The sequence below is a fragment of the Azolla caroliniana genome, unplaced genomic scaffold, assembly GCF_043228905.1.
Source record: "Azolla caroliniana isolate FFs.n. ecotype wild unplaced genomic scaffold, voAzoCaro1.0.p SCAF_233, whole genome shotgun sequence".
NCBI classification, from domain to species: Eukaryota; Viridiplantae; Streptophyta; class Polypodiopsida; order Salviniales; family Salviniaceae; genus Azolla; species Azolla caroliniana.
Genome location: NW_028230668.1, coordinates 33,654 through 47,267, shown reverse-complemented (window position 1 = coordinate 47,267; position 13,614 = coordinate 33,654). Strand labels below are relative to the sequence as shown.

Sequence of the window (13,614 nt, the reverse complement as noted above, 5' to 3'; positions counted from 1 at the left end):
AAAAAATCGTTGAACGAAAGCATTATATGTAGTGAAATGAGTACTGTCTCCAAAAATCATATGCTAAATTTCTGCCATGTTCGATTAATTTCTAGAGTACTTGGGAAAATATAAATTTCAGAACTGTTGCATTCTGAATTGATTGAGTTTAAGCAACCCATTTCATATCAACATTCTCATCCGACATAGGTGATTGGTTTCTTCAATGCTTTCAGCAACATATTTTTATGAATGCTGTATTGGAGAACGTACAGGTTCACACTTTCTATATATCCACATGTCTGTGCGTGGAATGAAACATTTCATTCACAAGAAAATTCCTTCATCTTTCCTTTTGCTTCATTTGTATAAACAACACAATTAACAACCTTGGCTCATGCCTTATTCCTTAAAACCAAATCACTTGAACCAATTCTTATATTTACAACCTCGTAACAACTCATAATACATGTGGAACCCTCCAGTTCCTTCTTCTTCGTAGGAGGGATACTATAATCTGATGCTTATCCTCTTAACTAATAAAATTGGTGTCTGTTCTTGAATATCATTTCACATGTGTTAAATCATATCCCACATTATTAACTGTAAGTGATGTTTAAAAACCAAGACTATGTGTTTGTTTAGCAAGATGAAGAGATTACATTATATTTGGTGAATGTTACATTCCTCAGTTGAATGTATCCACTAAGCTCTAAAAAGGCTTTTAAAAATGTGCATTCATTGTTATATACAAAAATAAGTATCATTGCTACCTCCCAAAAAACCATGATTAGCAACCTCCAGGTATATCTTCTCTATCTGAACATCTGGATGAGGCTATGTGATATTGATGTATAGATATGACAACGTAGCCTACAAAATATGAGGGGATACCCTTCACCTATTAAATCGTAGGATTTAAGATTGTTAACCGTTCTGGCGGAAACACCTTCGATATGCCTACAAGCTATCGGTATCAAGGGAAGTGTAATCGTGAAGACTGGTGCACGGAGGTGTCGTTAGGGGGAGAACACGGAGAGCATACCCGGAATAGAGCCCGGGTTGTATACGTAGTTGAGACCCTAAAAGCGACAACACATAGATGAAAACAACAAGAGCTATAGATATGTATTACTGCAATAGTTAGCGATGATTACAAAAGAACACAGCCCACAGCCGGTAGCCTTACAAAGCTCTTTTAACTATGAACCGACCTCCCTAGGCTCTGGATATCTCCCCTTTGCCGAGGTACGCAGACCTCGGTTTATATACTTCTTTTCCTTCATACAGCGCCGAGCGGTCGGCTGATTGTGAGGCTCGAAACTCGGCGTTTTACCTAATTCTCCCTTACCTACTCGCCTTACTTCCGGCGTATTATATTTAATTAATTTCTATTTTTGGCCTATGGACAACACCTAGCACGCCCGTGGGACAGGACTTTGTCTGTCAGACCCATGGTTCACCATGGATTTAACAAAACCACACGAATTGCAAAAATGGCCCGTTCCTACGGGGCTTAGAGGTTGGTCTTATTCTTCTTCCAATATGCTGAGGATATCCTCGGGGGCGTGGGGTTGGGCTGGCTGCTTGGCCGATGGGGTTGGTGATGGGGGTGGTGTTGCCGAGTTGGGGATGACGGTGTCGGCGTGTGTGCCTTCCTCTGTTGGGACCGATGCAGGCAGGGTCGGGGTTATAGTCTGTGGCTCCGGTGGGATGTGGACGTCGGTAGGAGCAGACTCCTCCGGTCTAGCTACCGTGGGGAGTGACTCGGTTCCTTGCTCGGTGTTTGTGGGAGCTCTGTGACTCCCGGTAGCGAGTCGTTCTTCCTCGTATGCTTCGGCTTCTAAACGAAACACCATTAGATCGTCGTTGAATTCCTCCAAGAGTTGCTCGATGGCCGCGGTGTGGGATGTTGCCAAACTATGATATTCTTCCGTTAAGTCCTCACGGAGGGTCTGGATGCTGGTGTCATCCATCTTGTAAAATCCTCGGCCCTCCTTCCGTCGGTTCTCGGCATCCACGCTTAGTATGTGTAGGTCCGCAGCTTGGGCTGACCACTCCTACCAAACATGGTCAAGCGTTTCTTTGATCTTCGTGGTGAATTGTTGGCGATACTTGTGGATTAGGGTCTTGATTTTGATATCGTCCATGCCGATGCTCGCGCGGTGAACTTCCAGTGCCTCCCTTGCGGCCTTGGCTTTTGCGGGCGAAGAGTGCTAACGTAGCTTGATTATCTTTTGCTTTTTCCGTGATGAGCGTGATGGTCTGCTCATAACGGTTGGTGAGCTGAGCTACAGTTTCGTCCCTTCCTAGTTGCCAAGCGTCCCGGTGTTCTTTGATGGCGATGTGCTCGGATTGCAACTGGTGATATGCATCGGAAATTTTTGCTCGTTGCTCCTCCGAGATCCTCCACTTCTGCATATGTTCGTTGGCCATGTCCTGGAAGGCTCATTGATGATGGCGTAATTCCTGGTTGTCGGCGAAGAGCTCTTGTTCTCGTTGGCTATTCCGCTCGGTTTCTTTGATGAACCGTTCCTTAGCCTCAGTTATCGAGACTTGGAGGGTCATCACCTCTCGTTCTCGTGCTTCAAGCGCAGCCGACCTTTCAGCAAGCAAGCGCTTGAGGTTCGCTTCACGGCTCGCGGCTTGTTCTCGTTGCTGGCCAAGAATGTTGTTGTTGTGATTCTGTTCGGCCATTTCGGCCAACGCGATCTGGGCCTGAAGCTCCTCCTGGTAGTCCCTAAGGGGAGGCCCTATCTGGGTTGCCGCTTGCTGGAGTTGTGCCGAGGATTCCCTGTCTGTTTGTGTCGCTCGTTCCATGACTTCCGGAGGTGGTGGCGTTTGTGTCGAGGCGTGGCTGGTTTGGGGGTGCGGGCTGATATCTGCCTGTGACGATGGCGCACTTGCCTGTACCGAGTCAGTCATTGTGCTGGCCTCGGCCGTGGCTACTGTGGGGTGGGCGGTGTCGTCTTTGTGTGCTATGGTACCTTCAGCACTCGGGCTCGGGTTCGGAAGAGTGGCTGGTGAGACAGCTTCACTCGGCGCAGGGAGGATTAAGGGCGGCTGTTGCTGCGTGAGTGTCACCAGTTTCTCCTCGGCGGCTTGCCATAGGTCGGTAGCCCGTTTGGCTTGCTGATGCGCCGTTTTGATACGTCGGGCCATGTCCTTGGCTGCCCGAGTAGTGTGGTGTAGATTGCGAAATGCCTCAACTAAGGCCATGTTCAGATCCGGTAGTTCCATGAGAAGCGAAGCATTTTGGACTTGCTTCTTCCGTCCTATCTTTTGTAAGGCTTGATCCTCGTGAGGTTCGATTTCACCCATTAGCACGCGTTGGATCATCTTTGTTTCGGCGTGCTCCTCGGCCATACGAGCGGCGGCAGCTACTTCGACTGGGCACAACTTACGAGTTAATGGATTTCCTTGTTCGTAGAGGCTCCTGTAGGCTGGACAGGAATGCGTCCGGAATGTGTTGTTCAAAGACATCGTCGGCCACTTGTTTGTAGAGATCCCGGAACCGGATCGTGAACTGTGCGACCGTCTCGTGCGGTTCTTGTCTCATGGAGAAGAACTGCTGGAGCAATTCTCGTTTGGGCACCTCGCGATGGAACGGTTCTAGGAACTTTGTGCAAACGTCGTGGAATGTGCCAAACTCCCCTGTGTTGAGGCCAGAATACCATCGCGCAGCTGGTCCATCGAGGGATAGCGTTAACTCGGCAATTTTTGAGGCCTCGATTTCGGCAAGCGAGAGGCGCTAGGTTGAGTGGTTGGCCTGCCGGTGGATACGAAGGCACGGACGTGCGACTCCGCGTCGGGGCTGTCGGTGTATCGTGGGTAAGGATATGACATGGTATCGAATTCGGAGTCTTCCGGTAAAGCTGGAAAAGGGTTAGGGTTAGGGTGGGTGATCTCTGGAGGGCTTGGTGGGGAGGTTGGTGTGGACTCGACTCGCGACCGAGTAGCAGGTGGCGAGGATTGCAACCGGTGAGCCTCCGATGTTTTTGGGAAGGACTGGTCCGTGACCGCTGAGTCAGAAGTGCCTTCGACTAGCTCAGGGTGTCGGCCAGATGGCCGAGACCGCTTGATGCGATTGGGCGCCGTTATGGCGGCTGAAGGTTGTTTTCAATGTAGTTCGCTTTGATCTCACAGCTGTAACCGGGCGTGCCAAATTGTGTTAACCGTTCTGGTGGAAACACCTTCGATATGCCTACAAGCTATCGGTATCAAGGGAAGTGTAATCGTGAAGACTGGTGCATGGAGGTGTCGTTAGGGGGAGAACACGGAGAGCATACCCGGAATAGAGCCCGGGTCATATACGTAGTTGAGACCTTGAAAGCGACGACACATAGATGAAAACAACAAGAGCTATAGATATGTATTACTGCAATAGTTAGCGATGATTACAAAAGAACACGGCCCACAGCCGGTAGCCTTACAAAGCTCTTTTAACTATGAACCGACCTCCCTAGGCTCTGGATATCTCCCCTTTGCCGAGGTACGCAGACCTCGGTTTATATACTTCTTTTCCTTCATACAGCGCCGAGCGGTCGGCTGATTGTGAGGCTCGAAACTCGGCGTTTTACCTAATTCTCCCTTACCTACTCGCCTTACTTCCGGCGTATTATATTTAATTAATTTCTATTTTTGGCCTATGGACAACAAAGATCACCTTATTTCTTTGGGATAACCATCCATATGCTTCATTTCTCTGTTGGACTATTGCCTTTTCTAGTTGATTTCTTTTTCTATGTGATCTGCAGTCTTTTGTGACTGATAGAAACCCTATTATCCCCTAACCTTGATCCATTGGTATTCAAAGTCATGTAATTATGCTTTGATTTCAATCTAACATTCTCATTCATACCATTGCTTTCATTTTATCTGATACGTGAAGTTAGGATTTCTTTTACGGAGTGAGTATTTTTCACTGACATGCTAGATCAACTAGACACTGTACAATTACCAAGTGTTTCAAAAATAAAGTGAACATTTTGGTCAATTTTTTACTTTTATTTAATGATTTAAATCCCAAAGTGAATCATGATTGGTATAAAGGCTGTTAATAACAAGCATATCATAAAGGCACTTTCTTAACTCTGCTTGTATAGTATCTCAATGAAAGGCACTTAGTTCAGAATTCCCTTAGTAATGCATTAATTTATAAATGCACTTACTTAGCTCTCCTTGTTTAGTCTCTCAATGGAAGGCACTCAGTTCAGAACCCCTTTAGTATTGCAATAATCTTTCTATTGATCAAACCATATATTAGTTTCCATCAAGCCAGAAATGATACTAATCTCTGTTATGATTTTCGATTTGATTCTGGAGATAACCCATTATATCTTCTGTTGAATTCTATGGAAATGTTCAGCATTATGAAGTTTTTTCTTATTTTCTTGCTTCATTCTGTCTGAATTCCTTTTTCAGAAGTTAAATTAGAACTGAGGATGGAAGCTCTCGTAGAAGAGTGCAAGATGGGCTTCGCAAGGAAGCTAGCTTCACCAAGTTTGAAGACACGTGAAAAAGCTATCTCACTGCTTGTTGCGTGGCTTACATCTAAGAAGCATATTGAAGATGAAGAGTTGAAAAAGATTTGGAAAGGACTTTTCTATTGTGTGTGGCACTCTGACAAGGTACCTGTGCAAACTGATCTCATTGAAAGATTGACATCAATTCCAGAGAAGCTCGATGGTGCACTTTCATTACAATTTTTTAAGGTTTTTCTTGTGACCATGAGAAGGGAATGGGCTGGGATAGACAGACTCAGATTGGATAAGTTTTATCTTCTGCTAAGGAGGTATTTAGTCCATATGTTGATGGTTTTGGAAAGGTCAGGGTGGGATGCCAGTTTGACCAAAGAGTTTATGGATGCTCTTTTGGAGTGGACATTCTTGGCAAAAGATCATCATGCTGCTCTGGGGATTAATCTCCATTATGCTGATATTTTTCTCAACGAACTTGAGAAATTTCTCCCATTGAGAGATGATATATTTAAGATATTCATAGAGCCTTTCATTGAGGTCATTGCCCATGCTTCTGACAAGTCCCTTCTCCAGAGAATTAGAGAAAATATTTTTGGACGCCTTCTTGAGCATGGGCATGCCTATGTTAGGGCCAAGCAGAATGAAACTTTATGCAAATCAGATGCAGAATTGCTTGGGTTCTTGGCTCTCAGCTCTCCATTAACTTTTGAGGCTTTTAAACTTGCATCTATGCCCACTGTTTCACAAGCAAATCGGAAACTTTTGTATGAGTTACATAGAGAATATGAAACTCTTGAGAAGCTTTTCAGTGCCTCTGGCATCGTGCTTCCTATATCTGGAAAGATAAAGAAGAGAAAAAAGATTATGGAACAGGCAGATCCAAAGGTCAAGCAGAAAAAGAAGAAAAATAAGTATGCTACTAAAAGCATCAATGTTCTAGCATGTGGAACCTCAGAAATGGTGGAAGGTGAAGGTTCAGGACAGAAGAGTGAACTAACATTCACAGCAGACAAAAATGGAACCAATGAAGAGCTGAAATTGGGTGAAGCTAAAGTATCTGAATGCCAAATAGATACTGTTTCAAGTAACGGCACACTTTCTACTGAAAAGAAGGGAAGCAAGCAAAAGATGAAGTTGAGTAAACGGAAAGTGTCTGAGGCTATGACAGACCCTTCAAAAAGTTCCAGGCCAGCCTTGTCAGGCATGAAAAAATCAAATAAAAAGTCAAAGAAAGAAGTTTCTGAAATTCCCTTAGACATTGTTGATGTGGCTGAGAAGCATGCTAACAATGTAAAAGAAATTTCTGATTTTACAGCTGAAAATGACGCCAGAGTATTAACCATGGATGATTCAGTGATTTCAAATCTGAAAAGGCAGTTTGATTTACTTGCAGAAGAAATATCTGAGTCTGACACATGTTTATCACCTGTTGCCATGATTACTGCTGTTTCTCCACGTAATACTGGAAGTAAGAAAAAGAAGCTAGTGGATGTTTGCGAAAATAAAGGAGCAAAATCGCCCAAAAAAGTTGATGCTGAATCTAGCATGGACACCTTTGAAAGAACTACCACCAGTTCTACTAAGGTAAAAAAGGTAAGATTTGCTCTCAAGAAAAACTTGGTGTGGAGACCAACTTCTCCGCTTCCACCAGAGAGTGTAAGAGTACCTCCTTCAGCCACCCCTCGAGGGAGTGCTTTGAAGAAAGGAGTTCCTCCTGGTCCTATCATTTCTGAAATGAAAAGCATGGCAATAAAACAGCGAAAGGGGACTCCAAGAAGACCTCAAAATAATGCTAGAAGTATAACAAAGAAGCCCAAAACATTATCTAACCGTCGGAATAGCCTTTGAGAATTTATCACCATTCATTTATGTTAAGTGATTTGACCAAAGGCTTGGGTGATTAGATGTGGTTGAAGCAGTAAGATATCTCAACCTTTGAGAGGTGACTGAGAGGCATAAGTCTCTGTCTATGAAGCATCTGGTGATTTGAATTTTGACCTTGATTTCTTTTCTTTTTTCTTTTACCTTCAATCTAATTCTATTTGACACCATTAGGAACTCCGGATACTCTATTGAAAAGGGAATACATTTGTTGAGGTGCTCCTTTTTTTCTGTATCTGAAAGTTTCTGACTATACATAAGTTTGTGTGGCAGAAGTGTTGCTTATATTTCTGATACAGGCTTATACAATATCTTTATGATACTGTACAGAAATGTAAGTCAGAGACAAGGTTCTGTTCTCTATCTATGTATACTCTCTTGATTTAGGAATTCAAATGCCAATATATCAAGCAGAATTACAGAATGGCTGGCTGAATGTTTCTTTGTCAATGCCCTCTGGTATTCTAGGGATTTCACTTGCTCAATTAATCCTGTTTGTTGCTTGAAGAAATTTACTTTGATTCATTGGTTTGTAATTGTATGCGAAAGAGATCATGGTCAGTCAAAAGTTGTCCTACTGTATAGTTTTTTCCATGCAGGGTAAGACATGATCAAAGAACTGGGATAATTTGTGGCCAAGTTGTCCTACTGTATAGTTGATTGATAGTGTATGGTAATGTACGATACTTTAAACTAGTGCGCTGCAAAGATCCAGACACAAGTGTGGTAGGTGAACCTCCCATTCTTACTGATGGATATTGTAAAAGAAAATTGCAATATATTATATATATATATAAATAGATATAGATATTTGACATTATTGATAGTGGATGGTAATTTACAATGCTTTAAACTAGTTCGCTGCAAAGATCCAGACACGTGTGGTAGGTGAACCTCTCATTCTTGCTGATGGATATTATAAAAGAAACATGCAATATATATTATATATATATAAATAGATATAGATATTTGACATTTCCAAGGCTGTGAAAGAAAATTCACGTAGGATTGTTGGTGTGCTCAGTACGACATGATCAAACTAGGACTAGAGTAATTTTATGTTAACCATATTTAGTCGAAATCATTAAATTTATTTTCTGTAGCTACTAATCAATTTTGAATGCCTTTTGAATTATGCTCAGAAAACTTGGTTGACATAATTGATGAATTGAAGGTGCTATTTAGATTGTCATTATAAGCTTGTGTTAATATCTGATAGGGCTATCTATATAATTATCTCTCTTCATTTTTATAATCCTGCACTTTTTAGAATTTGGTAGAATCCAAAAACAGCAGGATAATGTATATGCTTCAAATTTTGTGGTGCAAGAGTCTTAAGACCTCAGGAATATATTTATCTCGGGTAGTGTTTGAAAGCTTTTGAATGCATATGAAGAAGTAAGGAGTCTGCTTATCTTCGATAGTCCTTGAAAGCACGTTGCCATGCATATGTAATACCTCAAAAATATGCTCTTGGATATTACTAAATGCACATGCAAAAATTTCCCAATGAAACCTGAGGAGTCTGTTCATCTTGGACAGTCTTTGAAAGCACAGTGCATGCATACGAATGCATTAGAAATATGCTCTTGGATATGTATTCCAAAATGCATGTGCAAATTCCCCAATAAAAAATTTGCACGAAATCAAAGAAGTGAGTCTGTTCAGAGGGTTGCTTTTCAGAAAAACGTCTTTATGAAGGTGTATTACTGACAATTTGTGAAATTAAAGGTAAAGATATTCTCAGTTACGAATAATGCCATTTCATGGATTGGGCAAACATGACTTTACAACAGTCACGTCCTCAGGAATAGTATACATGGAATGCAATGGCTAAAAAGGCCGTTTTCACCACTACACAGTAAACTGTTGCATCAAACAATTAGACAAACGATTCAATGGATCAATTTCAATACTAAGGAATAGAATGTCTTTAGCAGGAGCTAAATCAAATTATGCATTCACAAATGACATCAATTCACAGTGAAATTCCTATTTTGTTAACAATGTCTGGTATAGATAAAATTGGCTGTTGTCCATGAAACACAGTTCTTTTTGGTAGCTGTTCCTACAGAAGGGCAACTTTCTTCCTAGCATACAAAACGAAATGTTGAATATTCTAAAAATTCGTGATGATTAATGATTCCAGTCCATAGACGTGCATTTACTTAAAATCTTTAGGCAAACAAGCTGTAGCTAAAGCATTTCCTACAAAAAAACAGAAACATGAAAATGGGTGGTTTAAAGTTAGAAGCTATTGACAAACTTCAGTCTCCCTATAAAAACAGGTGGTTTAAAAGTGCGGAACCTATATCTGTTTCTCCCTACACGTTCTCAAGGATTAATAGAGAGTGGAAAGTTCAATTATGTGATCAATATCTTCCATCATGTGTGCATGGTTTGAAAGACAAAACACACCTTGAAAAAGCAAAACCAGAATTCACTATGTTTTAAGCTCAAAATATTTGACGATGCCATAAAATAAAGACACATTCAGAAAAAATGTGGATCTTACTTTGTCAATATCTGAAATCACCCACACGTACTTTTATACTTCTTCCAATGATAAAACATGCTACTAATTGAGTAAAAGAGCAAACGTCAGTGACAATATCAGCAACTTTATATATGATGGCTGAACAAAAATTTCTAGTTTTCTTATTTTTGTAATCAAGATTGTCAAAGTTTGTTCCAATGTGAAACACTCATTCGGCCTTGTTACTCGACTGTAAGCACATCAAAGAAAGAAAATGAAATGGGAGATTCTAATATGGAAATCAAAAGAAATAAACATTGAAAGAAAAATTACCTGAGCTGCTTCAGCTTCTTCGCGAACCCTCCAATCTCTTTCTTCCATGGCTCTATCCCAAGCATCTGAGCAAGGATGTTTGGGCTGAAAGTAACATAAATATAGAATAAATCCTAATTAGAGCAGAAACATAAGGAACCCCGATATCCTGGAAAATAGTCACTGGTCTACAAATAGCCAAAATGTTTCACTGATCCCAATCGTACCTTTTCTTTTCCTCTTATATAAACTATATACGATCTCGTGAACGAATGACAAACAGATCTCCTGCTTTTAAGATCCTAGAAAATGTATTAATCTCTCTCAGGAATTACCACCTGCTGTGATCTATTTGTTTTAGTTGCTACAAAATACATTAATCTTATCTACATCAGATGCTAAACAGGTTTCTAAAAATGGATTCTCAAATGTTAAATAATTTCTTGTTTTAACGTTTCACAGTCTGGCCATCTCCATGCATCCTCCACTTCAGATCATAATATTGTACCATAACATTATGAAGTCAGGTCTAACCCCCTCTTCTTCAATGTCTTTTTTGGATTTCACCGAATATCCTTATATTTATATTAATAGTATACAAATCACCTGGCCCAGCTTCACAATGCATAAATAGTAAGAATTATAAATGGCGCCAATACTCCTGATCTACCTGAGCATTAACCCGTCAAACATTTTGTAGCACCTTTAGCTACATAACCAAGAAAATAATATTAAATATATATAGATATAATATATGCGTGTTTATGCATGTATTAACAGAAATTTTAATTCTGCAAGAAACACTATGTATATACTCACAATCAAGATTAGGTTCACCACCCCAACAATAATTTCGACGGAAAATAATTAACCATTCTATAAAATAATACCTTGCCAAAAGCAGCCTTATGGAAGAAATCTTGTGATTGTCCCATTATGAAAATCATCCCAACAATAATTCCCATGGGGAGCATGGATTCCCACCACATTTTTCCTTGTTCCTAAAAACCACTGCATCAGCAAGAAGTTAAGTGAAATAAAACATGTGGATGCTATACAATGTAGACAGTGCTTAGAAGAACAGTCATCTTTTTGCTATCTCAAGTGTCATTTGGCACAACAGCATGGTCTTAACCTCTCCATCACGTATTGAAAAGAATAGAAAAATACTACTTAAATGGGATCCTCAGGGTTTTCTATAAATCTCTGCTGCGACTGTCCCATTATGAAAATCATCCCAACAATAATTCCCATGGGGAGCATGAATTCCCACCACATTTTTCCTTGTCCCTAAAACCACTGCATCAGCAAGAAGTTAAGTAAAATAAAACGTGTGGATGCTATACAATGTAGACAGTGATTAGAAGAACAGTCATCTTTTTCCTATCTCAAGCGTCATTTGGCACAACAGCATGGTCTTAACCTCTCCATCACGTATTGAAAAGAATAGAAAAATACTACTTAAATGGGATCCTCAGGGTTTTCTATAAATCTCTGCTGCGACTGTCCCATTATGAAAATCATCCCAACAATAATTCCCATGGGGAGCATGGATTCCCACCACATTTTTCCTTGTCCCTAAAACCACTGCATCAGCAAGAAGTTAAGTAAAATAAAACGTGTGGATGCTATACAATGTAGACAGTGATTAGAAAAACAGTCATCTTTTTCCCATCTCAAGTGTCATTTAGCACAACAGCATGGTCTTAATCTCTCCATCACGTATTGAAAAGAATAGAAAAATACTACTTAAATGGGATCCTCGATCCTCAGGGTTTTCTATAAATCTCTGCTGCAGTGATAACCTTAGCCCTCCTCTAAAAATTTTGCAGGTGTCAAACATTGTAAATGCACAAAGTTGCTGGCTAAATGTAAGGATTGGGATATCTAAACTATGACACTTTGAAAATTTACTATGAGAATGGAAGCCAGCCCAATATTATGAATTTGCCGCCAAATTAGTACTTGATCTCAGGGGGAAATTGCTGAAGACGGCTTGCCAATGCAGACGCTCACATCTGGACACCCATGCTGTGACACTGATGTGCACAGGCTTACGCACATTGAGTGTACAAATTGCTGGTTAGCTGAATAGTGAGCCAAAAAATAGAATATTCCAACTCAATCTACCAAACACAAAAGAACATGAAATGCCTTCCATATGAGGACACCAGGCACGACTTGCAAGAAATCCCACAATGTTTTATCTTTCAAGAAGTTCTAATAAGAACAAAACCATTGCCAATGACAGTGGACATACTTTTGGCTTGTCGCCTTGATAATAGAGCCAAACAAATGACAGATTCAAATAGTGAAACAAGCTTGGTTCACATTCCAGATTTTACAGTATATTCTTCTTCCTCCATTCTTTTAATCCCTCAATTCCACGGCAGGGGAGAGTGCATTGAACATTTGCTGGTTCCATGGGTCATATTGGTTCTCTATGGACATAAATGTATATCATCATCACCTTTCTCTTTCATACACGCTTACAAACATACAAGTACAAACCCCCTACTTCTCTCCTCTACAAGAATGTTCCACTTTGTTGAGTCAGCAACAGAACCAGGTAGTTAAGTTGGTAGGGAAGAACTGTGGGAGCATCGAAGCAGAAAGCAAGTAAAATAACATCATTTTTATAGGTGAGAGGTTAAAGGCCCACCAGGACGATGGGCTTCATTATACCAATCTATTTCCAACATAAACTTCCATATATCCTCCATCCCAGTTGTCATATGACCTTATACGACATCATAGACAGAACCCAAGTTTGATCATCACTATGGGATCACCCCCGCTCCATGGATTAAACCACAGAGATAGATCACCAACAAAGCACCATTATTTTACCACACATGCTCACATGATCTTATTCGGCGATTTCTTGGGTGGAGGATAAAACAATTTAGGCATATTTTACATCTCTGTCGAAACTCTGATGATGTTGACATTGAAAGAAAAACCCAAAAAGAAAACAAAGAGAAACCCAAAAAGCAACAAAATAGAAATACAGATGAAAATAAAAGAAACAGAAACAAAAATTCAAAATACAACAACAGAAAACACAGAGAAAAATAACATTAACACTGATGACGATGAACAGGGATGGAGGGTTGATTACCTGGACCAGTATGACAGAGATCCTTGCGAAGCAGGCGAACGATCTGACCTAAACGCCAAAAGATCTAAAATGAATTGAAAGATGAGATGTGAAGATAAGAGCTATTTACGAGTACAATTTACTGGCTCCATTAACCTGCAATTATGCATAATACAAGCTCACTAATAGTGCCATGGTTTACGGACAATAGATCTTATCGAATGTTAAGGGCACGACACGGATTTTTTACAATGATGGTATACATCGGATTTTTACAAATAATCTACAAAGAGTAGTATCAAGGATTATAATCTACAAAGGGTAGTATCAAGGATTGATTACCGTCGTGTGTGATGTTCCCTTTTCGTCTTAAGAAGCTCTACTCA

The 13,614-nt window shown here is 40.5% G+C and overlaps 2 protein-coding genes across 3 annotated transcripts; one reads left to right on the top strand and one right to left on the bottom strand.

Moving 5' to 3' along the window:
- Positions 1-5,378: 5,378 nt before the first annotated feature.
- Positions 5,379-7,764, top strand: LOC147848759 (uncharacterized). Its single transcript, XM_087338157.1, has one exon. It carries the CDS (start codon positions 5,424-5,426, stop codon positions 7,305-7,307), a length of 1,884 nt encoding a protein of 627 aa, XP_087194283.1. The 5' UTR covers positions 5,379-5,423; the 3' UTR covers positions 7,308-7,764.
- Positions 7,765-9,774: 2,010 nt separating this feature from the next.
- Positions 9,775-13,390, bottom strand: LOC147848758 (NADH dehydrogenase [ubiquinone] 1 alpha subcomplex subunit 1-like). 2 transcript variants are annotated; one of them, XM_087338159.1, is made up of 4 exons: positions 13,250-13,390; positions 11,019-11,139; positions 10,150-10,233; positions 9,775-10,066 (listed from the first exon to the last, which is right to left on the bottom strand). In XM_087338159.1, the coding sequence occupies exons 2-4, from the start codon at positions 11,115-11,117 to the stop codon at positions 10,046-10,048; spliced, it is 204 nt and encodes a 67-aa protein (XP_087194285.1). In that variant the 5' UTR covers positions 11,118-11,139; positions 13,250-13,390; the 3' UTR covers positions 9,775-10,045. The 2 variants fall into 2 exon arrangements, with proteins under 2 accessions (XP_087194285.1, XP_087194284.1); XM_087338158.1 differs by lacking the exon at positions 13,250-13,390 and having other exon boundaries at positions 11,019-11,174.
- Between the last annotated feature and the right edge of the window lie 224 nt (positions 13,391-13,614).

Bases quoted from the DNA above. Each gene is read 5' to 3' on its own strand.
- LOC147848759 (XM_087338157.1), top strand. From the start codon at position 5,424: ATGGAAGCTCTCGTAGAAGAGTGCAAGATGGGCTTCGCAAGGAAGCTA.
- LOC147848758 (XM_087338159.1), bottom strand. From the start codon at position 11,117: ATGTGGTGGGAATCCATGCTCCCCATGGGAATTATTGTTGGGATGATT. The intron at 10,234-11,018 runs GTATTATTTTAT...TGTTACTTTCAG, and splicing joins ATAAGGCTGCTTTTGGCAAG to CCCAAACATCCTTGCTCAGA. The intron at 10,067-10,149 runs GTAATTTTTCTT...ATGTGCTTACAG, and splicing joins AAGAAGCTGAAGCAGCTCAG to TCGAGTAACAAGGCCGAATG.